The sequence below is a fragment of the Mytilus trossulus genome, chromosome 1, assembly GCF_036588685.1.
Source record: "Mytilus trossulus isolate FHL-02 chromosome 1, PNRI_Mtr1.1.1.hap1, whole genome shotgun sequence".
Classification (NCBI taxonomy): Eukaryota; Metazoa; Mollusca; class Bivalvia; order Mytilida; family Mytilidae; genus Mytilus; species Mytilus trossulus.
The window spans coordinates 89,171,779-89,198,854 of NC_086373.1; the positions used below are offsets into that span (position 1 = coordinate 89,171,779).

General features: G+C 32.6%; 2 protein-coding genes across 5 annotated transcripts; one reads left to right on the forward strand and one right to left on the reverse strand.

The window, feature by feature from the left end:
• Positions 1-1,502: 1,502 nt before the first annotated feature.
• LOC134689353 (uncharacterized) lies at positions 1,503-26,856 on the reverse strand. 4 transcript variants are annotated; one of them, XM_063549512.1, is made up of 2 exons: positions 26,723-26,856; positions 1,503-3,975 (listed from the first exon to the last, which is right to left on the reverse strand). In XM_063549512.1, the coding sequence occupies exons 1-2, from the start codon at positions 26,736-26,738 to the stop codon at positions 1,763-1,765; spliced, it is 2,229 nt and encodes a 742-aa protein (XP_063405582.1). In that variant the 5' UTR covers positions 26,739-26,856; the 3' UTR covers positions 1,503-1,762. The 4 variants fall into 4 exon arrangements, with proteins under 4 accessions (XP_063405582.1, XP_063405584.1, XP_063405585.1 ...); XM_063549514.1 differs by lacking the exon at positions 26,723-26,856 and adding an exon at positions 12,234-12,490; XM_063549515.1 differs by lacking the exon at positions 26,723-26,856 and adding an exon at positions 7,998-8,180.
• Positions 12,330-15,993, forward strand: LOC134689415 (uncharacterized). The gene is made up of 2 exons (XM_063549518.1): positions 12,330-12,425; positions 13,510-15,993. The coding sequence occupies exon 2, from the start codon at positions 14,293-14,295 to the stop codon at positions 15,148-15,150; it is 858 nt and encodes a 285-aa protein (XP_063405588.1). The 5' UTR covers positions 12,330-12,425; positions 13,510-14,292; the 3' UTR covers positions 15,151-15,993.
• Positions 26,857-27,076: the final 220 nt, after the last annotated feature.

Genomic DNA, 27,076 nt, shown 5'->3' on the forward strand with positions numbered 1-27,076 from the left:
TTTCCGCAATATGTGATATGCATTTACTTTTTGTTATAAATGAGACCCTGTTTTCTTTCTATAGCTCACTTGGCATTGTGAGATTGCTGAATTGTAAAACGCCATTTGACGGCCTAAAATAATCAGCAAGTAAAAGGTAGAGAAAAAGTAATTACAATATATATAAGAAAATATGTCATGAGTGCTAATGAGACAACATTCTATCCAATAGAACTGCATAAGATTCAATAATAATGACCAGTCCACAGGAACACAAGTGTCAGGGGTAAATTTGATAGGGTAGAATGGCATTCTTTTAAAAGGAGATTTCTTGTAATAACGACAAAACAATAATCAACACAAGAGTGCACACGCTGAATCGTCTCGCCTTCATTATTAACCATTGATATTATGTTGATAGTCCTAAACATAAAGCTTTACTACAACTACCACATAAACTTAACATGACCCAAGAAGATGAGTTCAAAATCCTATAAAACAAATGAAAAATACATCTGCACCTTACAATCATTCAATAGACTGCATATAGTTGACCTATTGCTAATAATTTTAAGAAACAGACTTAATAGTTTTGCATTGGTATTATGGGGCCTTTTATAGCTGTATATGCGGTATGATCTTTGCTCATTGTTGAAGGCCGTACAGTGACCATAGTTGTTAATTTCTGTGTTATTTTAGTCTCTTGTGGAGAGTTGTCTCATTGGCAATCATACCACATCTTCTTTTTTTCATATTATCAAAGAAAACTAGACATTGACCAATGCACCATGAACAAAAGTTCAAGGTCAGATAAACCATGTCAGGCAGACATGTACAACTTAAAATCCTTCCATACAACAATTAAAGTTGACATATCGCTTATAGTTTAAGAAAAACGGACCAATCCACAAAAACTTAACCCTGAGAAATGAACTGGAGACGAGGTCAATATCAAATAAAACATGCGAGACTTACATGAGGATCATAATGTATATTTCCATACATCAAATAAAGTAGACCTTTTGTTTGCATATAGCATTAGACAAAAAAATAAAATTCTTATGACACTTGCCAATTGGACATGTACACCTTATCATCATTCAATACACCAAATATAGTGGACCTATTACATACAGTTTAAGAAAATCAGACCAAAACTCGAAAACTTGACTACAACCATTGAACCATGAAAATAAGGCAAAGGTCAGATAAGACCTGCCAGTTTGACATGTACATCTTACAATTCCTCCATACACCAAATATACTAGACTTATTGCTTATAGTATCTGAGATATGGACTTCACCACTAAAACTTAACCTTGTTCACTGATCCATCAAATGAGGTCGAGGTCAAGTAAAAACTGTCTGACGGGCATAAGGACCGTGCAAGTACACACATACATACAAGGCATGCAACATCCAGGCATTCTACCTTCAGAAATATGAAGCTTTATAAAAATTGTTTACGGCTCCACAAGCTCATGACAACAAATGGGACCAAAATACCAAAACAATAATCTGTATGCATGTTATTCACATTTATTCGAAAATTCCTTCTCCTTGAAGAACACAACGGTAATATATCACCTATCATTTGCACTTTTAATTGTACTTGATTGTGTGATGAATTCGAAGTTGATAGCGTTATATCTGTTCGTTCACTTTTCAAATTTTAGAATATTGTTCTATCGTTAGGATGACTGCTAATTGAGTCTGTATTTTTATACAACGTAAATAAATTAGGCTTAACATTTCTCTAAATTGAAATACAATGGACAATCGATCATACATTACTGCCAGTGACCTTCAGAAATGTTTCCATCCATACCTTTATAAAAGTAAGGTCACTTTTTTCAATAAAATTTCTACTATAAAGATTTTCATAAACGGAAACAAGATTGTCATCTTTCATGTTCATCACAAGATTAAAAAGAGCACCCACTTTTTCATAAATATCCAGCTCTGCATTAAAATCTCCAGATATTGAATGAATATTTCTCTCTTGTACAACATATGGCACAGAAAAGGCTAGTCTTAAGTCAGACCGATAAAAAAAATATTGTGCTATATAACTCCTCCATATATCGCTAACACGTCCATTTATACTTATCGGTAACGCCATATATTTAAATGCGGACGACGTCCACAGCGTGGCTTGCGCATTGAAGGGAGAAAATGTTTGTTTTGGTACAACAAATGGCTTATGCGTTTCTTTAGTTGCTGAAAAGTTAAATGGCACATTTCGAGTAAATCTAAAAATAGCATCAACATCCGGTTGTTCGTTAGCAAGACACTGTATTGCACCAACTTTTACGGAAACTTTTGTGTCGCATATCTGTGGTATCGTTTTGTTATCTTTGATGGACTCCAAGGGGAAACCTCTTGGCCATACACGTGTTTCAGATACTCCAAAATAAGGATATGGATTGAATAATTTACTTCCTTTGTCATTACAAACTGTGACTGATTCTCCTTTGGATAATCTTTCAATTTCGATTAAATCAAATACTCCATTATTGTCGTCGTCAAAGTCCCAAATATACTTTGCTTTGTGGTGAATAGCGTACATGTATCCGATATTTTTTCTCCCAAAATGTTTTACTGGGATAACTTCTGATAATAACGGATACAAAGTTTTTTGTCTGTTAATCGATAAGTATATAACTTTACTTTTATTTTCGTCATTTACAACACTTTTCAAATAAGCGTCTTCTGATGGCGTCGTCACATCTGCTACAATTACGACACACCAGGAGGGGTGTTTTGCTATATTTCGTACCGAGTTAGATGGCTGATGAATGGTAGTAACCACAGCCCAATTATCACAGATCTTAGAGTCACTTTCGTTTGAAAATAGTGTGGTCTTCTCATCTATACTAATTTGAGGAGCTTTTCTTACCACGTCTCCAGAAAATATAGACCCAGACACACCACTTATAATTGTACGTTCAGGAACATCCATTTTAATGGATTCTTCAACTTTGCTTTTCTCCATAAATGCAAAGTCGTTGTATGATTGTAGAAGTTCTATCATTTCATAGGTCGATTTGTGAAAAACCAACTGTTTTAAACAAAAACCAGGTTTTAAATATTTCTTGTAAATAGCGTGGGAGTTTGCTCCGCACTGTACTATTCTGTCATTGTCAGAAATAAAATTAACCTTATCACTGTATATAGACAGCCATTCTGCTAGGGAAGTATCCCCAAAGTCTATGTCAATTAAGTCATCTTTATTTTTGCATTTTGCCTGACCACAGTAGTGTCTTTTAGAAATACTGGACATAAGATCACGTCCTAAAAATAGAAACATTTCGTCCACTCTGTTGTCTCTATTTATTTGTCTTGATTTTCCATGCCTCCAGCCATAGTACAGATTACTCGACTTTATGCTATCTAGTCTATAGAATACTTGTGGGACACACAAAAATGCATCGTCGTCTATTCTACCTCCAAGGAGAGCATCAGGATATATTGTATGAACATATTTAAACCATGTGTACATCTTTTCCCCAAATTTTTTCGCTCGTCCATGATTTGTTACATTCAAATATACAATGTCATGATTTAATGCATTTTCTGCAATTGACTCAGAAGATGGCTCGTCTAGTAAAAATTTATAAGTTATTTTAAATGGCAATATATGTTGCATACGAAGCATTGCTTTTATCCAAGTTTTTCTTTGAGTGTCTCGAAAACGTTGTTTTCCATTTGCACTCAATATTCCCATAACAATATGATCACGTTGTTCGTCGATAGGAGATTTGGTTGGTGGAGTATATTGCTCAACAACTCCATTGTCTAATTTGATTTCTTGTCGTTGAAATATCTGTATATGATTAGTGGGAGAATATGTTATATACAGCAAGAGAAATCCACACATTATATACGGAATCCATATTGTTTGCGCAATTTTCCGACACGTACTTGAAGAACACATTGCTCGAATCATGTTTGGTGGATTGAGGTTTTCAAACAACTGTCCTGTTGCCTGTACGTCTGAAAATGAATTAAAAAAATATGTTTATATATATTAAATAAATGAGTCCTACCTTGTAAGGCTAAACATGTATTTTATAATCCTTGTCCTATAGTAATATGCTTAACTTACCCTTATTAACACATAATCTAACCGAAAAATATTACAGGTTACATGTTTCGCCTCGTAGATTTTTATTGAATAGGTGCTATTGATTTAAAAAACTAAGTATACTGTTTCTGAAGAATTGATTTTAATGTACGTCCGTATTTTCGGGTTTGGAGTTTAAAAAAAGAAAGAAAGAATTAAAAAAGTTGTTTATGGCTGATTAAAAGTATGTCTTCTCGTATTCTCACGTCTTCTTAGTTAAGGATCGTGATTATGAAAAACTATTTGATCTAGATTAAACACTGATTGAATAGGTTTCGATAATGTATTCTGAACAACTTCGTTAAATTGCATCATAATTCAAATCAAAATCACTACCTGTAGGAAGGTGGAAGATTCATGTTACGCTATATATCCCCTAAACAACAGAAACAACACAAATATATAAAGGATGTTTTTCTTTACACGATGTTAATAAATAATGGCAATTTTTAAATTTCAATGTGAAGGTTAACAAACAGTTTTCTCGTATGAATTGTTTTACATTTGACATCTTGGTGCCTTTTATAAAAGCTGGCTACGAGAAAAGTTTTTGCTGGTTGTTGAAGTCCGTACTGTGACCTCTAGTTGCCAATTTTTGTTTTATTTGGTCTTTTGTGGAGAATTGTCTCAATTGCAATTATATCACATCTTTTTATATTTATATATAATATGTAGAAAGTAGATTTTTGTTTTGCCTATGAAAATTCACATTATCAAACTATTCTTGACACTCACCCCTATCTGAGACTACTATAAAACATGCGTTATAGTCGTCTCAGCCCCTATACATGATAAAAAAGAACTCTGTTAAGTTTTTATCTATTCCTTGATAAGGTGCAGGAATATAGTGATGACTTCAAAGATAGAAAAGATTATATTTAGCTACGGCAGGCCCCCACAACACTACATGTCGAATTTGGTTTTAATGCTACCATTAACTGCATATTTTGAGTATCATTCGAAACATCTGCCACATCAAGACGGATGGGCAAAAAGCTATATCTGTCCACAATCACAATCCTAAATTGAATTATTACCCATCTACACGAACTCATAAATATTTATGTCATTCGAAATCGGGTTTAAATCTTGTATGCATATAGATATAAAAAAGAAAATGTGGTATAATTGCCAATGAGACAACTCTCCACAAGAGACCAAATGAGGAGAAAAAAATAATAAAATGGAAATACCAACCTACCCTATTTAATTTGATGATGTAACCTTAAACAGACTTATATTTTTTTGGGGCCTAACTGTTAGTATAGGATGTCCCTGCTTTACTGAAACATGATATTACAGTTAAAATGTCTAGATAATGCATTGCTGTTAAATTTGTTTAGATAATATGTTGTATCTTAACATTTTACAATGAACGTTACAATAGAAAATTCATACTACTTTTCAGATCTCTTAAATGAGGATTTGTTTCATCTTAATTAGTTATTTACCAAAGAAAATCTGTGTGCTACGATACTTGGGAAATTCTAACTGAAACAAGTGGTATATAGTAGATCAAAAGTTGTTCGGCTCGGAATTTAGACCACATGTTCTGCATGCAAAATATGTCTCCTTTTCCCCATCATTGAAGCGAGTAAGCACGTCAAAACTCCGTTTAAGCGTCCAGGTCAAATTTAAACTGTTTATATACATAATGACCACATATGCTAGTCCCGTATAATGCATAAATAGATCTTGCATACATTATATTAAATATATCTAGCTTACTAATTCATCTGACATATACTATAAACTCATTTGACATATACAATATAAATTCATTTGGCATACAGTGCACCTGACGAATCGAAACTACAACAAATGTTGGACGTGGTAACATCTTGGTGTAATGAATGGAAACTTCATATTAATGCAGGCAAAACACAGATTGTGCATTTTAGAAACCCATCAATTAGTCGTAGTAATTATTTATTTACGTGCTCTAATACCAACATCGGATATGTTGATTCATATAAGTACCTAGGCCTTTGGCTGGATGAATATTTGAACATGCAAAAAGCGGTTGGAGAATTGGCCAAGTCGGCTAGTCGTGCACTAGGCGCCCTATACGGAAAATTTATAAGTAGTGGAGGTATGACTCAGCGTGTTTTTTTCAAGCTGTATGAATCAACAGTTGAGCCTATCCTATTCTACGGAAGTGGTATATGGGGAACAAAACAATATAGTGTGATTAACAGTGTTCAAAACAAAGCCTGCAAATTATTTCTAGCTGTAGGAAAACGAACATCAAACTCCGCAGTACGTGGCGATTTAGGACAGATAACGTGTTTCAATAAACAAAAATTGTCATGCATCCGTCTATTATGTAGGCTGAAACGCACAGATGATGACAGACTTATTTCAACGGTGTCGGACTGGGCCTCAAGACGTCGGAAAGGATGGCACAAGCAAGTGACCGGTTTTATAAACTCTATTGAATGTGCAGATTTAGTCAATAACACTCAAATATCTTTAAAAACAGCAGTACATCTAATTAAAGACAAACTGACAATTCTAGATAATAATGAATTTTTATCCGAAATTTTTAATGACAGAAATCAGCCAAACGGAAATAAACTACGAACTTATCGCTTATACAAAGAAAATGTTAAAACTGAACAATACATAAAGCGTAACATCCCACGTTCCGTAAGACGAACAATGACACTTTTTAGAAGTGGAGCGTTGCCATTGGCTATTGAAACGGGACGATATTCCAGACCGCAGATACCCTTGAATGAACGATTATGTAAACTATGTGACCATTCAACCGTAGAAAATGAAATACACTTCATGATGAACTGTCCGCTTTATTCAGACATTAGATTTGAACTTTTTCAAAATGCTAAACAGTTAATTGACAATTTTGAAATATTAACAACTGCACACAAGTTTACATCTTTAATGAAATGTGATGAGATCCAACCACTTTTGGCTAATACACTCCATAAATGTTTTATGAGACGTAAAAGATTTATATAATATTGTTTAAACTAAATGTATTGATTTAAATTTCCTTTTTTTGTATTTTTACTTTGTAAATCTTTACTTGACGAATTTATTTTAAATTAATCGTTAAATTTTTACTGTAATTTTTACTAAAAGTTTTACTGTAATTTTTACTAAAAGTTTTAATGTAATTTTTACTAAAAGTTTTACTGTAATTTTTACTAAAAGTTTTACTGAACTATAACTGAATTCTTACTGATTTTTTTATTTTTTTTATTTAACCTTTACCCTAGTGGCGTTTTTAAGCGAACTAAACTGTAATTATACCTCTTTTGTATTTATTGTTGATTTTTATTAGTAAGTTCTATATTATTATTTTGAAGCAGTCATGAATAGATATTTTATAATTGTGTGTACATTTTTAATGAGTTTTAAATCATGTAATGCATGAATATGCCTTGTTATAAAAAAAAACATTTTCCTTCAGTATAACTGTTATAGCTTTTATTTGTATATACAGTGTCTCGTAAGTCTTTATAGGCTGGGTATTGATCCTTTTTTTTTATGATGTTAACGTTTTTTATGTACTTCAATGTAGATCAATATGTGACACTTTAATAAACTATTATTTATCTTATCTTATCCATAATGACCACATATGCTAGTCCCGTATAATGCATAAATAGATCTTGCATACATTATATTAAATATATCTAGCTTACTAATTCATCTGACATATACTATAAACTCATTTGACATATACAATATAAATTCATTTGGCATACAGTGTAAATTCAGCTCACCCTTATGCTGCCTACACCATCATATTTAGGCTAGTTTCAACAAACTACATTTTAGTATATACAGTATTATTTAAACATTATTTGCATTTGCCTTGTAAGTTTGCATAGACAAGAATTTCTTATGATATATTATTACTAACCTCCTCGGTGTACTCGACTGACAGAGATGTAAGAACTATTGTGTTACAATGTATTAAATGAATAAATGTTTCATTTATCTAAGCAAATGTCACAATGAGAATTTTCAAGATTGGAGAATTCCCGAAAAACTAAATATCAGAACGACTAATTACTTCGCATTTGAACACATGTCACAAAATTAACCATGTTAATTGTGTAATGTATAATTGTGTGTTGTTATAGATAGATAAGAGGATTAGTCTTAAGTAATTAAACTTAAATCTGTCAAATAAAATTAAATCAAACCTTTGCAAGTAGATGTGCTTATGCCTAAGGGATAAAATGCAATTACTTTGTTTAAGAAAAAGGCGTTGAAATGGTTAACTTGAAAGTGATCCACTAAAATATGGGGCTGTAACGTTAAAACCTACTAAATGTAAACTTTAATTCAATATTAAACACACGATAAGGAGAGACTTTTCTACGACAAACGTATTTTAGTGAGACATATAAGCAAAGTTGGGACAGAAAAGCTACTAAAATTATACTATAGTCTTGTAGGCCCAGTCATAGAATACTGTAGCCCAGCATGGCCAATAGCAGAACCAAATGACATAAACAAAACTTGACAGAGTGTAGATAAAAACATTGATACAATACATGGGTATACATATAACATCTGACAAAGAAGCTTTCGAGGTTAAAAGCAGGAGTAAAGGTTGGAACAAACACCCATCAAATATATAGCAAAGATTAAATCTAAACCTTTACTAAAACCCATCAAACAGCAACTTGTGAACAATGAAGATCAGAACACCTATGGCAAAAACTTATGTTTAAAGCCTTTAGCTAAGCAGCAGACATGGACAAACAACATTTAAGCATATTCACCCAACTGAAAAATAGCAACACAGAACTCAATATCCACAAGATATAAAATAGACCATACCAGCGCCATAGAGTCTGCAACTGTGGAGCACATGAAACTTTTCAAGTTATAAATGTGATAATCAGTCAACCATGCAGGACGATGTCACATGCATGTAATTATTGTACCTTATTGTTATGTTTCTATATATAAAAAAAAGAAGATGAGGTATGATTACCAATGAGACAACTATCAACAAGAGACCAAATGACACAGAAATTAACAACAATTGGGCACCGTACGACCTACAATAATAAGCAAAGCATAAATGGCCCCGAAATGAAAATGTAAAACAATTCAACGTTTTACAAACGAGTAAACAAACGATCTTATTTATGTTCAAAACATGAACGAACAACAAATATGTAACACAACGACAACCACTGAATTACAACAGGCTTCTTACTTGGGACAGGCACATACATACAAAATGCGGCGGTGTTAAATGGGTTAGCTGGACCCCCCCCCCCTCCCCGTAACCTGGGACAGTGGTGTAACAGTTAAAAATAAAAACGAACTATACAAATCAGTTGAAAAAGGCTTAACATTTGAATACACACAAATGGAAGTTTTTAACGACCTTGACTGGCTATACAGCCCTTGCACGGTCGGCCATGAATACACAGATGATCTTTATAACTACAGTCTATAATTGTAGTTTTATTTGCGATTAATAGAGAATAATACATGGCAAAATCCGTATCATATGTCGTATCAGCCCGAAACACCAATATCAGCCCAAGGGCCTTTAGGCCCGAGGGATGATATTGGTCGAGGGTGATACGGCATGTGATACGGATTTTGCCATGTTTTATACGCTTTATCATATATTTCAACAGGAGAGTATTATATTGTATGAACTGTTATCTGATCCATAGCACTGGGTTACCTTCAGTTCTACTTTTGTCTTGCTTCAAAAGCCTTATAAAAGAACTGCTCAATTACTTATCCGAAGCACACGAGTTACCTTACAATTAGGGTGTGATAAAGGGTAGGAGTGTGATAAAGGGTATGCGATAAAGAATATGGTATGATAAAGGGTATGCGATAACGGGTGTGCATCAAAGTTGCGCGATATGGATCAAACAGCCGACTATTTATCAAATATGCAAAACTACTGTTTTCACTACTAAACATATGATAAAGTAATCTGTTCAAGAGTCTAGCGACAGATTACAATATCCGGAGAAACCGTTACACCCTGCTTTATGAGTTCTGGTATAAATTTTTATATATAATTTGTAGTAATAATAATAAGTTATTATTCTATTGCTGTTCATTTTTTTTTTAAATTTTCAACAAAACAAAAATCACAAAATAAAACCCGGATAAACTCGACCCCTTATGTAACCTTAAAAATATCAACAAATCAGTGATACACATAAGGAAATGAAGTTACCCGGAATAGATCATCTTCTTCAACGATAGGTCAATAGTTACTGTATAACGTGTGTATTATTCGTATCACTGGTCCCAGAACGTCATGCTTGTTAAATATTTATGCATTTAGGCTGCTCTTTTAAAATGAAAGACGAGACGATAAAAGTGTCTTAATTTTTTGTGAACAAGTGCTTTCTCATAATTCATAAATTTGTTAAAGTGTCACTATTTTTGCTATGCATACATTGTAAAAGTTATAGGATTTTAACGATCAAATAAAATTGACTACCAGATGAAGTAAAACATTATAGAAGTGAAGTTTATACTTTTTGCATACTAGTAGATAAGTGTAAAAGGGGGGGGGGTAATCAAATATGCTTCTGTTTTGTGCTGAAGCATCTACAGTGTGTCATAATTATAGGAAATATCAGAAATATTTTATTTAAAAATTCATATCAGGACGGAGAGCATGCGTTTTTAATCGGGTTCTTATTGTTCTGGTCTTCTAGATGCGAAAAGCAAAAATCACATCACAACAAAAATACTTTAAACTTATATAAATTTAGATGTGGTATACATTTAACAATACTGATATACCATTCTTTTCCAAGGATGTATTAAAAGGAATATATTCAAAAATTGCCATGAGGACATTTCTGAAGCATGATGATTATGACAGTTTGTAAACAAATTTTAGCTATTTCAAAATTTGTATGCAAACCTACACATATCTTGACTAGACACCATTCATCTGATTCAATCATTAGTCTCATACCAATATATGTACTAATTATCAAATAGCATTTACATGTAATTTTTACTGTATTTTTGTAATTTAAGGACAAATAAAAATGTTATTATCATAGTTCTTCCTTTACAATGCTTGCTTTGCATTATTCGCCACTTTTTTATGCATCAAAATACAAGGAACATTTATTTTTCCGGACTGTCAGGTTCATCTTAAAGATGTCTGAGTAAAGTTTTAAGGTGTCAACACAGTCATTTTTGTCCATTTGTAATGCTGAACTTTGTTAAGAAACAATTCGCGCAATGACCAAGTTGTTCTTGGAATCCCGTTTATACAAAAAAAAAAACATTTAATTTTCAAGCATATGAATCCCAAATTGCAACAAATGTTTCATATTAATTACTCAAGTAAAAATAAATTAACACTTCATTAGGTAAGAAAATACTGCTCATATATATATATATATGATTAAACAGACTCACAAATTATACAGTTTACATTTCATATAGAGCAGAGTTTTTTTTAGAATTTTATATAGAAGCAATAGGATTCAAAACTTAACTAAGTTGGATAAAATCTTTAACAAGTCCCCCTCGGGGTAACAATTTCATTGATTTGAACAAAAGGACAACACATATCTTCACAACAATAGGTACTTAAACATTGTAATTGAGTGTACGGTATCAAGTGTCAAATATAAATTTTTTTTTTGTTTATTTAACAATTTTCTCTGATGATGGAAATAAAATTCCCGTAAAATTGCATAGCTATATTTTATCTTACAGAAATACAAAAAATCTTTTCTAGTGGATGTTTGCCTCCTCGAAATGTCACAAATTGGACAGTTTTTCTGTACTAAAAGTAATTCTCGAGGTGTAAACACTGCCCATTTGTTAAAAAGAACCATACATTAATTTAAAAAAAATCTTTTATTGTTACTTTTGTTGTATATATTTAAAATGCGCACATCATTACCGAAATACAGGTATCAACATGGTCAAGTCCCGACAAGCTTTTTTTAAAGCTAATATTAGCATATTGATTATTTCCCTAGCTGTGTCTTTTATTTCTTTCCTTTTTCTTTACCATCAATTTATTTTCACAACTATATTTTGCTGAACAATCTTAAGCCTAAATGAAAAGAGATACAAGAGGTCTAACTGTATAAATATGTGAAAAGACAAAAAAAATCAACCTTACCTTCTCTGACTATTCTACCTTTCCGGAATATAATTTAGGTTTACACAGACAAAACTCACACAGGCGTGACGTTTAACATAAATGTACCCGAGAATGTATTGATTGATCTACCGTAACCGGATCGGTCTACTGTTAAAGATTGCTGAATTGATTTCATACTGCATGCATGATTTGTATTAAGGCTAAAAAGAGGTAAAATGGCATTTGATACAAGTAATTGGTATCGATATAATAGACATTTTGCGAGTTGACGACTACATGTATTTGTAAAAAGAGCGTAATACCGTTTTTTACTTAGGGATATGTTTAATACACTCGATTGACTTTATTGAAATAAAGTAATTTCATCCGTCCTGGAGTTTAAATTTCCCATGATCCTTTAAATATTTGAATGAGAAGTAGTATCAACACATTACTATGTCTTCGGAAGCCCTAGAGTAGCATATTAATCTATTCATCTATTGCAATAAAAAATCATAATTTCAAATAAAATTTGTAGATTTAGCTAACTAAGTCCATATGTTTATATAAAATAACATTCGTTTATAGTGGAACATTGTTTAAACAATGAATTAGCTGCAATCAAAATTTGCTTGCTAGTCCCTCTCTGTGATCACAAATTGATAACTTTGGCTCATTTCCCAATCAATCTATCATGAAGGGAAGTAATTTCATACAACAAATGGAAGTTTTTAACGACCTTGACTAGACAAAGAGCCTACAATGTTACGGAGGATGTTCCTCGATTCCTCCGTAACATAATTGTATTGACAGTAATGATGCAAAATATGAACTACAACTATGCATTAATAAATATAACAAGTTTATGTATATTTTATTATTAGAATTACACTGATTATCCAGAACTACACTGCTATAGATAAAGGAAGATGTGGTATGAGTGTTAATGGACAACTCTCCATTGAAGTCACACTTTATAAAAGTAAACCATTATATGTCCAGCTACAGTCTTCAACACGGAGCCTTGAATTTTAATAAAATGTACACGAAACAAACATATGACAGCAGAATCTCTGAACAAGCATGCAAAAGGCAAAGAAAAATCATAAGCGACAAATACAAGAGCTCGCTCACCTACGAAATCATGAAAATATATGCGACGATCCTAGTATTCCTGACTGGCTACAGGCATTTTCAAGCAACAATTATGGTTTTTAAATGGTTTTATAAATGCCAAACCACATTGTGTCTTGGATAGAGATTTGTTTCATTTGCACTCATACCACACCTTCTAATAAATATATTTATTTTTCAGCTTAAATGGCACTAACCAATGCCGAAAGACAAAAAAAAATCAGAAAAAGTCAAAAGGCAAAAAATGAAAAAGAATACCTGCAGAGGGAAAGAACTCGTAAAAGAAAAGCATACATTCCATCAAAAGAACTTTAAGTATGTCTGAAAGAAAGAAAAGAAATAAACAAAAGCTGACCAGTAATAGGGAAAGTAGAAAAAGGAAAGCAAATTCAAATCAGGAAGTATTGGTGCTTAAACTAATTTTCCAGCTAAGGCAAATGGCAGTAAATCTAGAAGAAAGAAAATTTTGTTGGAAAAGACCAATGCATTACAGCCATGACAGCGTTTAGAAGAACAAAATTTGAAACTGAAAAGAAAATACCAAGCACTAACTAGAGAGCAGCAGAGGATAAACAAGAAACTAAGAGACACAGATTCCCCAAGAAGCAAGGCTAACAAAGATATCCAGGAAGTAATCTCAAAGAAGACCAGTGCTGATAAAGTTAGAAGAAAACTAGTATTGTATTATACAATGACAAATGAATTAAAAGAAACTAACAAATTGTACAAGTTCAAAGCAAAACCCAAAAGTTCAATTTATTCAGTTAGCAGTGTCTGTTACCTGAAAAAATATAGAATGTTAAGTTGCACAGCTCAAGAAACAGGACTGACCTGAAATACTTTAGCAGGAATGGCCAAACTGAAGATAAAAGAAAACTATCAACGTAAAAGATCACTGAAAGAGCAAGGAAAATATTAGATAGCAATCATCGAATTTTTAGAACGCAGTGATAATAGTACCACCATGCCGAATAAGAAGGACGTAAAAAAAGTAAATGACCAACAAAAGCCAAAACGAATACTTAATGATTATATAGACAATTTATATGATAAGTTACGTTTGGAAAACCAGACATTCAAGGTCAGTAGAGCTACATTCTACAGATGTTGTCCAGGTAATATTATGCCAGTTTCATTCACTACAAAAAGATCGTGCTTATGCATAAAGCATCAAAGTATGGCCCTGATGACAAGCAAAGGACTAAATGAAAGTCTTGGTAAAAGTGACAGAGCACTAGACAAGTTTTATTACAGAAATTCAAATGAAGATCTTCTAAGAATAGTTGATGATATGGACAAAGAGAAAATAGGGTTTAGTAAATGGAAGAGAATTGATATTAGTGACGGACGAAAAAAGATAGGATTGGTAAATGTTGAGCTTGAAGCTAATGAGTTCAAGAAAGAATTAGTAAAGTGTGCTGATATCTTTAGGCAACACGTTGACATGGTTACTAATCAATACGATGAGATACGCAAATTAAAGGAAAATCTACCAAATGGCCACGTATGTGCGCAGCTTGATTTTGCTGAAAACTACACATGTACCACATACGACGAAGTACAATCAATATATTGGAACAAAACCATGGTCACTATACATCCTATTGTTGTCTACTTTCGAAATATTGAAAACGGCAAAATAGAGCACAAATCATTTGCTATGATTTCAGATGAACTATCCCATACAGCAGCAGCAGTGTTGGCCTTTCTACGGTCATTGCTTCCTAAACTACATGAGCTTGTTCCTAATATATGTCCTGTGTACACTATATATCAGACAGCCCGACATCCCAATACCGAAACAGATATATCTTTAATGTAGTTGCTGATCATGTATCACTGTTCAGTGTTCCTGCTAGCTGGCAGTACTTCGAAGCAGGTCACGGCAAAGGTCCTTGTGATGGTGTAGGTGCCATGGCAAAACGAATGGCGGACAATGCAGTTAAAAGCGACAAACATGTCATTCAAGATGCCAAGTCCTTTTTTGCATGGGCTTCACAGTCTGAATCATCAATCAATTATATGTGGGTTGGAAAGGATTCAATCGCTCAAGCTGATATAGACATAAATGCTACTGAACTAAAACCTATTAAAGGAACAATGTTGTTGCACGCAGTTTTTGGACACAGTGAATCTACTATAATTACAAGGGAAAAGTCCTGCTTTTGCGAGGAATGCTTTGTAGATGGCAAGTTGTGTTCAAATAGTGTTTGCGAGGGTTGGCAACAACATGAAATCAAGTCTGTGTCTACACCAGTGGCAGTTGAACAAAATGTCCAAACAGAACCAACAAATGATGAATACCACAATGGTGACTGCATGGATTGCAGCAGTATATCAAAATGACTGGTATATTGGGCAAGTAATTGATATTGACATTGATGAAGGAGATTACAACATATCCTTCATGACAAAAACCAAACTTCGGGGAGCATATAGCTTTAAGCATCCATCAAAATCAGACATTATGTGGGTTTTTTCTAGTCAGATTCTTTGTACAGTAGAAGAACCATCGCCTGTAGGAAAAAGTGGACGTGCTTTCTCTCTTTCACCGGACACAGTCATCGAAGTTGAAAGACGTTTTCTTGCTAATTCCTCCGTAACAGAACATTGAACTAAAATTGCTTTTTTTGACAAATTGTTTTCAATTATTACATTTCTTTGTTTGTCCATGTTTATTTGTATGAAAACTTATAACGTTGCTATTTTATACTTGACACTATATATGACTGACATAAAATATTTGTTCTAAAAGTGATATGAGATTCCTCCGTAACAGAAATTGATGTGTGAATAAATGAGTAGATACTATCAATCATGAAACATAAAATAGATGTATGAACTTCATCATGTTTAATGTTCAATAATACATGCATATAACAACAAGGACGTCATATTATTTCACTTCCAAAAATGTTGATTAAACTGAATTCCTCCGTTACAATATCATTGATTACTTCTTGATTACCATTTAAGTAAAATATGTTTAAAACATGCGTACATTATATCTATATCAGATAGAGGGTTTTAACCGAACTTAAAAATGTTTAATAATCTTATATTGTGCTGTAGAACCAGTTGTGTACCGATAATGACATATAAGGTTTGTTTTATAATCCAAAAATACAAATTTAATCAAATATTTATCCATTAAACTCATAAATTTTACTTTTTTACACATCATAGCTTACTGTTTTCATCAATTTAGATCAGTTCTATACATATACAAGTTAAAAAATCAGAAATTGGCTAAGCATTTTTTGATTGTTTTAAAAGAAAAAAAAATGCATCCTAAAGGGTCATTTCGTTGTTATGGAGGAATCTGATGATAAAAGTTTAGTAGAAAGCGCTTATCTTTGGATATTCATATCTTTAAAAGTAGTTGAGATTTGATCAAGGTATTTTACAATTTTAAAATTCAATATATTTCAAAAATAAAAACGAATACAGTTTGTAACTATTGAGATTTTATTTCTTATGCATTTAATATATCCCATTGCATGAGGCTTATATGAGATTGGGCGTTTTACAGAATATTTGAATAAAGTAGTTACAGATTATTCGCTTCTCAAAGTGTAAGACGCAATAAAAATCATATGCTTTCACAATCTTACCGAAATACGGATTTAATTAAGTCCTAAACATTTTGACATTTCTTCGTATATTTTTTTTTTTTTTATCGAAAACCGGTTTAAACAAATCACACGTACGTGTTAAGATCCGACTAAATACCTATTTCCCGATATGGTCAGGTAAAATTGCTACCTAGAGTACTACAACTCTGTATGCACCAGAGTACAATTCTGTATGCAAATCAATTGCTTATTAATGAAAGCCGATAAATTGTTCTGTAATTCATGATTCCTCGTATATAAAAGTCCTCAAAGCTAAATTCGACCCGGTTAAGTCTAGATTATACATATGTACGCTATTACTCGAATTATAAATTCACGAATTTGAATACGTCCAGCAGTATTTTATATATCTTTATTTCTCAACAAACCAAATTACATTGGTACAGAGATACACATAACTTTATGGATCACTTCAACGTATACTTCCAAATTGTCCGAATATTACCATAATGGAGGGTACGAAAATTTCCAGCAGCAATCTAAAGAAGCCATTTTTGTATAAACTTACTGTGAATAGTTTGATGCTTTTATTTTAATTGTAAAATTCGTGTTATCATTACTGCATACCTGTTTGCCAGTGGGTGGTTTGGACACGGGATCTACCTCAGCAAAGCAATCAACTAAACTGGTCAGCCATTCCATTTAAATCTCCGCACCAACAATATGGTATACTTTAGTATTTTCAAAATTCTACACACGAATGTGTTGAAATTTGGTACGTTTTAACAGTATTGTGCGTAGTTTTGAATCATAAAATTTGTTTAATACTAGTATATAATATTAATTAAAATTATCTATGCTTAACACTATTTGTTCAGAATTAAAAACAAAAAGTTCGCCAACGACGTTTTCTGGCATGTCAGTCTAATAAACGATGGAAATGATTGTTTCTGTCTGGAAGCTCTAAACAAATCTAAAGATGAAAAATTGTAAAGTAAAATCCCAATTGGCAACACCAAACGATTAAAGGGACATTAGCTTTCAAATTCGCTTTCATCGATTTAACTAAAGTTCATTTATTCGACTTATAACATACTATAACGTATATATCCAAGTAAAAAGAGTCTAAAATTTACGATGCATAAACTCGTGTTTATTTTAGTCTAGACGCCATCTAATTAACAATCGATCTGACCTTCCGAAGACTACCGACTGTTATATAACCTGGTGTAAAAATAAACCTAAATAGATAGCAAACTCGTGCAAATTTATATTTCTAGTCGGTTTGATTTCATATCAAAGTTACCCTTGTTTCACTTTCAATGTTAGTGGCTTTGAACTAGCTGTCAGTAACTGCGAGTACTCTCAAATCTGTACTTAAGTGTATTTTTGTTGTTGGGATGAACAAGTACCCGGCCATGTTCATTTGTATTGTATATTTGTATTTTTATCCCTCGAATGAGTTAAGTCTTTTTCAACTGATTTTTAAAGTTTGTTTTTATGCTGACCTGTTATACCACTAGTGTTGGATCCCGCTAACATGTTTAACCCCGCCACATTCTGTATGTCTTTGCCTGTCCCAAGTCAGGAGCCTGTAATTCAGTGGTTGTCGTTTGTTGATGTGTAACCTATTTGTTTGCCGTTCATTTTTTTGTGCTTAAATTAGGCCGTTAGGATTCTCGTTTGAATTTGTTTACATTTACCATTGAGGGGCCTTTTTTGGAGCTGACTATGCGGTATGGGCTCAGCTTATTGTTGAGGGCCGTGTGATGACCTATCCACAGGCACTTGTCTCTGAAAAAAAAATCCTATATTCTTTGTTATAATATGGAATATAGGATTTTTTTACTGAGACAAGTGCCTGTGGCCCTATCGTTGTTAATTTCTGTGTCGTTTGATCTTTTGTGGAGAGTCGTCTCATTGGCAATCATTCCACCTTTTTATATATATATATATATATATATACAACTCGTCTAAACATCAACCCAACAATGTTAGATCTGTAAATTTGCTTTCGCAAATTTTTGGTTCTTCCCTCGCCGGGATTCGAACCAATGCTACTGTGATATCGTGACACCAAATCGCCTGCACTGCAGCCGTCCCGCTAGACCACACGACCACCTGGGCTCTCAGATTTGAAGATTTGAATTTATAATACTCAGTCTAAGACATGTAGTTTTGGAGCATATTTTACAGTGTACAGTTCATCAGTTTGGAATGAGATGTAATTGGCATTAGAATTATTAGATTCCTTCAATATCGTTGAAAATATGCCGAGGCGATGTGGTCGACAGACTACCGGAGCCAATCACCCTGCAACCATGCCAAAACAGTATTGAAAATTCTTATTATTTTTTGAGTTTATAGACTATATAATAAGGGAACTGGAAAGTGGAGTTGCGTCAAGTATTATCAGAAAATCGCTTCTTTGCGCTGTATCTGCTTCATTGTGTTGTAGGAAATATCACAAACGAGCAAATCTCAACATTGTCTGAGACATACAAAACTGACCTGGCATGTAATTTTGACGGATTCAATTGGGAGGTCGCTCGATGCCGAACACGTACGCTGGTTTATAACATCTCGCGAGTGCTACCATGCCATGATGGAGATCTTTCAGTCACAGTACTACATATGTAATTGAAAACAAATGTACGATTAACAATGCATGAACAACGACAGTTACATAGCATTACTGCATATTGATCGGGATTTCAGTGTGAATATTGACAAAGAAATACAAAAGTTTCTTTCTTCCCAGACCCCAAGAGCAGATTTATTAATAGTTTTACATTCATAATTTTCCATCCCGATTTGACAAATATTTCATCTTCTATCCGAAAGCACTGGAGTCTAATCGAAAATGACTCTTCCTTAAAAGAAATTTTCCCATCACCTCCTCTTATTGCCTATCGCAGACCCAAAAATCTCAAAGACATACTTGTGACATCAAAAGTAAAGAAACAAGAAACTTCAAAATTTGGGTGTTACAAACAATGCGGTAGAAGGAACTGTAAGTGCTGTAAAGCCGCCAACACTGACCACTCTTTCAGCAGCACAGTAACAAAGCAGCGATACAACATCTATGTTACATCTAATTGCAAAACGGAAAATAGTATTTATATTCTTACTTGTGGAACTTGCAAGCTGCAGTATGTTGGTGAAACAGAAACCACATTCAACATCAGACTAAACAATCATCGGTCGTTCTATACTAAAGGAAGAAACTGTCCAATTACGAGACACCTCTTAAAAACAGGACATACTTTTGAAAATATCACCTTTCAAATTATTGAGGTAAACCAAAATTGGGACTCAGAAATGAGAAAAAAGAGAGAAAGGTTCTGGATGCATCAGCTACGTACTCTTGAACCTGATGGACTTAATGAGAGGGATGAAAAACAGTTCTACCCGAAACCAAAGGAATAACTCATAAATTTTACTTCTATTTAATTAAAACAACTATTTGTTTGAATTTTTGAAAAAATGTTTATGTACAATAAACGGCAAAAATTTGTTTTATACAGATCATTAATCAATATGTTAAACTTTTGTGTAGCTCAAGCTACAAAGATATTTTTTGTCATGCATCCGATTTCACCTAGATAGATGCACACGCCCGATGAAGCTAATTTGTTTAGCGAAATATTGCGTGAATAATATATAAAATATAACACCTAATTTTATAACACTCATTAGTGTGTTAAAGTTACATTCTTAGACACTTATATATATATATATATATATATACACAACTCGTCTAAACATCAACCCAACAATGTTAGATCTGTAAATTTGCTTTCGCAAATTTTTGGTTCTTCCCTCGCCGGGATTCGAACCCATGCTACTGTGATATCGTGACACCAAATCGCCTGCACTGCAGCCGTCCCGCTAGACCACACGACCACCTGGGCTCTCAAAAAAAGAGCTTTCGGTGGCCATATGTTACCTTTCCACGTCAGTTTTAATCTAGCGGCGTACTACAGTACATGATATATAAGGCATGAAGATGTTATTGTTACAGATCAGCTAAATTATCTATAGTAAAGGATCCTACAAATTAATGTAAGATACAGTCACAGAAAATAATTATATTCATATATACACCGAAAGCTCTTTTTTTGAGAGCCCAGGTGGTCGTGTGGTCTAGCGGGACGGCTGCAGTGCAGGCGATTTGGTGTCACGATATCACAGTAGCATGGGTTCGAATCCCGGCGAGGGAAGAACCAAAAATTTGCGAAAGCAAATTTACAGATCTAACATTGTTGGGTTGATGTTTAGACGAGTTGTATATACATTATGTACACAGCCATGTATCACCATCATTGATGGCGATCCGATGGATACATCTGTTGTAGGGTTGTCACTGACTCAGACGTACTTATGAATATAATTATTTTCTGTGACTGTATCTTACATTAATTTGTAGGATCCTTTACTATAGATAATTTAGCTGATCTGTAACAATAACATCTTCATGCCTTATATATCATGTACTGTAGTACGCCGCTAGATTAAAACTGACGTGGAAAGGTAACATATGGCCACCGAAAGCTCTTTTTTTGAGAGCCCAGGTGGTCGTGTGGTCTAGCGGGATGGCTGCAGTGCAGGCGATTTGGTGTCACGATATCACAGTAGCATGGGTTCGAATCCCGGCGAGGGAAGAACCAAAAATTTGCGAAAGCAAATTTACAGATCTAACATTGTTGGGTTGATGTTTAGACGAGTTGTATATACATTATGTACACAGCCATGTATCACCATCATTGATGGCGATCCGATGGATACATCTGTTGTAGGGTTGTCACTGACTCAGACGTACTTATGTATATATATATATATATATATATAAGTGTTAAAACAGACCTATCATAGTATTAAAGCAGACCTATTATGATTAACACAATTATATCCAGTGTTAAAACACATCTATTGGTGTTAAAACACAGCTATTCGTGTAAAAAACAGATCTTATAGTGTAAAAAACAGATCTAATAGTGTAAAAAAGATCGATTATTGTTTAAACAAACATAAAAGTGGTATAACAGATCTATAAGTGTATGAAATGTTTGTAAAAGGCGTGGAGTCAGGACAAAACAATTTGTAATAACAACCACGTTTATTTCAAAGTATTAACAGTGTAGAAAAGTATTTTGTTTCAGAAATTCCGTCTTTGGAATTTATTGTACCGTTCAGTTGTAGTAATTAAAATTAAAATTAAAATAGCCATAAGATAAATTTGATGTTAAGTGGTGGATGACAAAAATATAATGAATATCCTACTGTAACATGTTACTAATCAGACAAAGGGAAATAACTCAATTTAACTGTAACACATTATCAAATTTTATTTCCTCCGTGACCTCACTCGTCTTAAAATACCACCACCAAATCTTATGCAATGCGATACATATCATGTTTATATGTGCATTAACTCTCGTTAGTAAAATAATTTTTTTCGAAAGTTTTGAATTTGAAATTTCACTGAATGTAGTGGATACAATACCATTGAAGACTCGGAACAGTGGTAGAATCCCCTTACTACGAAAGCCTTTCAGGTCCATGCTAAACTACTTTTTTTCAAATTTGATAAAACAGAATGAGATTATCAATTTGATATAACAAATTATAATCATTTGATATAACAAATTATAATCATTTGATATAACAAATTATAATCATTTGATATCACAAATTATAATCATTTGATATAACAAATTATAATCATTTGATATAACAAATTATAATCATTTGATATAACCGTTGAAATTATCAATTTGATATAACAAAAAAGGAAATGTGATATGTCAAATTACTTATGCATGGATTGGGGTTATCCCCGACCCCTTCTCTATTTGACATAGATAATATATAAGTGAAATGCTTAAACTGTGTAGAGATAATATATACCTTTTTTTTTGCAGTGTTTATGATCTGAAACCCTTATTCTTTATATACAACGTTATTCAGGCGTTAAGATTATACTCATGTTGACTTTTTATTAACAAAAATTGAAAGTCCACAATTTTTCATAATCTCATGCATGTTTTTTTTTTTAAATTTTTAATAAAAAAAAATACAAATTAAAAACGAATTACCATTGATGGTCTTTCCACCAGTAAGGATCTTTTTTATATGAAAATATTAAAATTCGAATTTACATGTCAATTTTAGCGTCAAAAGAGAGCTTACTGAACGCTGATTCCAAAAATATATGGTTTCTATACAAAAAGATATAAATAAGGGAGATCATTCTTTACTTCCGGTTTAAAATATGTTACTTCCGGTATGTTTTAATAGTTACTTGACACTGATTCCAAAAATAGATGATTCTTTATACTTTTACATTAAATAAGTACAAAAAATGGCTACTCCCGGTTTACAAAAGGTCACTTTAAAAAAAAGAAGTTTTTTTTAAGTTCACATTGCTTGCAACATTTTGCAAAAAGTCCGATGGCTTTACGTGTATACATAAGGGGAAAAGGCAAAGGTCGAAATCTAGAACGTTAAATTTACCCATGAACTTGAGATGAATTTCAAGGTCATCAACCAAGTACCTCAAATCAAAATACTCTAGGCCTTTACTTTATATTGTTAATGAGTAATATAACCATACAATAATATTAGATTTAAAAGGGGGGAAAACTCGCATTAAATGTTACGTACCCTTTTAAAATAAATTTGTTAAGTTGCAGAGGAGATCTGAAAACAAGAAAAACAGTGTTTGGGGAGATAACTCTTACAAAGAAACGTGTTTGGTTAAACAGGGTCAGTTTCAAAAGCATATAGACTGTATGATATCATGTACAAAAAAAAACTAATCGACATCTTTTGAAACATTTTTACACCGCAAGAAAAAAATTAAGCCGAAGAAAAAAATAAATTGAAAACAAATTCTTCAGGGAACAATTGAAGGTCTTTCCACCTCGATAATAAGAAAGAAATTAAAAAAAAAAATGATGTTGGAACATGTCTCTCCGTGTTGATGTAATGTGGTAAATCAAACTGATATAAAAAAAAATAAGTTTAATTTTAATTGTTTTATAATGAACCAGAAAGAATTTTTGTAAAGGTCAATATCTAGAACGTCAAATTGACCTTTGACCTTGACCTCAATTTTGAGGTCATAGGTCAGTGATCTCAAATCAAAAGATCCCAAGTCAATCACTTGTTCGGTTGTGGAGGAATACTGATTTAAAATACATATCGGGAGAAAACTCCTATAAGGGTTAACCAAAACTCTTCGACTTAAATAGGTTGAAGTTGCGCCTTATTGTAGCCAGTAATTTGGCAAACACATTATATCATTTACTGTAACAGTTTCTTTTGTATAACGATCACAAGCAAAATTCAAATTTAATAACATGACATTGACCTTAACCTCAATTTCCTCCAAATGGACCAAGGACTTCATATCAAAATACTTTAGGCCTCTACAATTTATAAAGTTTGAATTTATCCAACATATCGCCTATCTTAAAGTTTCAAAGGGAAATAATTCCCATAAGATGTATTTCAATCACTCCAGTCAAAAGTAACCAAACTATTCTTAAGAGTAGACAAACAGTTTGATGGAAACAGTTTGTTAAAATCTTTTACGGTTTTAGAGATATAGCGATAACAAGAAAAAGGGGGCGCAGGGAGATAACTCCTATAAGAATAAGTGTTCGGTCACACAGGATACGTTTTGAAACCCACATTACATTTTTGGCCAAAAATCCATTCGATATGTTGTAAGACAAAAAAGCATCTCAGACGGCAGAAAAAATAAAAATAATCAGAAGAACAAAAGGTCTGAAAGACCTAAATAATTAGAAGAAATCCAATAGGTCTTTCCGAGGAAATGTGGAAAGACCTAAATATTCGTTGAAACAAATTTATTTAAAACAAAAGCAACATGCCATCCTTTTTTTATGAAGGAAAAACATTTTTTTTTATCCTTGCATGTTCCCATGTTCCTTAAAAAACACAAACATCTCAATACAACTCTTCGTTTCGCTTTGACTTGAAAATATGCAATATAATGATCAAATAGACCCCCCTTTTCTCTCTTATCTTTGTTCGTTCTAAGGCACCAGGTTCCACATGCAAAATTGAGAAACTAGTCCAGAAAACTGTCTCAAGTAAAGGGAAAAGGGGAGGAGGGTTGGTTTTAGAAACCTTAAACCTATAAATTGAGTTTGGAAATGCATTAGATATTTGTCACTGGACGTCAGATGAATGTTCAATTAATATATTACAAAATGCGCCAGTTCGGGTTATGCAACTTTTAATTAATCATTATTATGATAAAATCATACTATTTGTAGACAAATTCACAATTTTTGATATCAAATTGATAAATTTGTTATACCAAATTGATAAATTTGTAATATCAAATAAATAATTTGTTATATCAAATTAATAATTTGTTATATCAAATTAATAATTTGTTATATCAAATTAATAATTTGTCATATCAAATTAATAATTTGTTATATCAAATTGGTTATCTGTTATATTAAATTTATAATTTGATATATCAAAATTGAAAATATGTTATATCAAATCGATAATTTGTTTTATTGTATAGCAATATAGTATTTCCCACAGAACGTAACCAAAAGTTAGCGTGCAATAAATTCTAATATTGCACTAGTGCAATATTTCTTCAGTATTAATTACGTCATCAACGACAAAATCTTATTTTAAACCATTATTTACTTTCAAATATTATATTGCTATACAATAAAAGGGTTATTGCATGAATATTGGGGAATATTGTCCCTCGTAGAACATATATTGCACTCGCAAGCTCGTGCAATATAAAATTCTACTCGGGACAATATTCCCCAATATTCATGCAATAACCCTATAATATCAAATTGATAATTTATTATATCAAATTGATAATTTGTTATATGAAAATTGAAAATCTGTTATACCAAATTGATAATTAGTTATATCAAATTAATAATTTGTTATATCAAAATAATTTAATTTTGGATGTAACGCCACTTCTGGTTGGGTGACGTTATTTTGATATCAGCCCATAGACATAATTTAGTCATGTGACGTCATCAACGTTTTTTCGTGGTTTTTCTACGGTTTAAAATAGAATCAGGAATTAAATTATAAGAAATGACTAATATTGTTTCTGTCTATTCGTAATAACATACAAAAAATGTGGTGCACACTGTTAAAAAACCCACTACGCGCGTGATTCAGTGTGCACCAAATTTTATTATGTTATTTCTTCATAGACAAAAAAAATATTACAGTCATTCCTTAATTGTAAAAATAAATTAGCATGGCCCTAAAAGGCTTTTCTTTCGTCCCTGCAAAAGATGGTAAAATGAAAAAAAAAGTGGAGTTTCACTTGAAATGGTCAACGCAGGTACACAGTTTAAATCGCCAATTACTGTCAGGAAAACCGTATGATCTATTGTCCATCTATTGTCCATGTCACTCAAAAAGCTCACTTCAATTATTACCATATAACAGTGTTCGTCCATAAAAATTTTAAACAAATTAAGCCATCTCACAGGGACCTGACAGGGTTCCAGTTTTTTGGAAAATTGGGTATTCACCCAAAAAACCGGTTTGGCCACAACATAAAAATTTCAAGTATATTTACAATTTTCAGTGTGTATATGTTAAGTATCTTTAAATGAACTTATGGTCCAGTAGTTTAGGACTTTATTCATTTTAGGTTGAAAAATACAAGAAGAGGTTATATAATTCTGTCATGTCATTTATATTGACTTTAGTGGAACCTTAATGCAAATATGTATAACTGCATAAGGAAATATACCCGAACTGTTTTATAATTGTACTTACTTATCTGTGTTTCCATATTTTCACAAGAAATGGTAATATAATAGTTTCATGTGCATGTCGGATGAATTATATCGTATGATAGTATTAATGGAATTGTAACCGGTTTGATAAACCCGGGTAATAAATTAGGTCGACTCGATTTGGAAGTATCGACAATGGCTTTGACATTCGCCAGTATACACGTAATTTTGTTAGCTGTTATTTTTGAAATCTGTCATTGAATTTATGTCGATAATATCATAAGCTGAGGAGGACACATTGTGCTTATTTGAACACTCTAGAAGTTCTCTGGTACACTGTAAAAACAGCGTTTAGATTTGAAACTCATCTACAACATGTTTAGGTCTAAAGGTG

Bases quoted from the DNA above. Each gene is read 5' to 3' on its own strand.
- LOC134689415 (XM_063549518.1), top strand. From the start codon at position 14,293: ATGCCGAATAAGAAGGACGTAAAAAAAGTAAATGACCAACAAAAGCCA.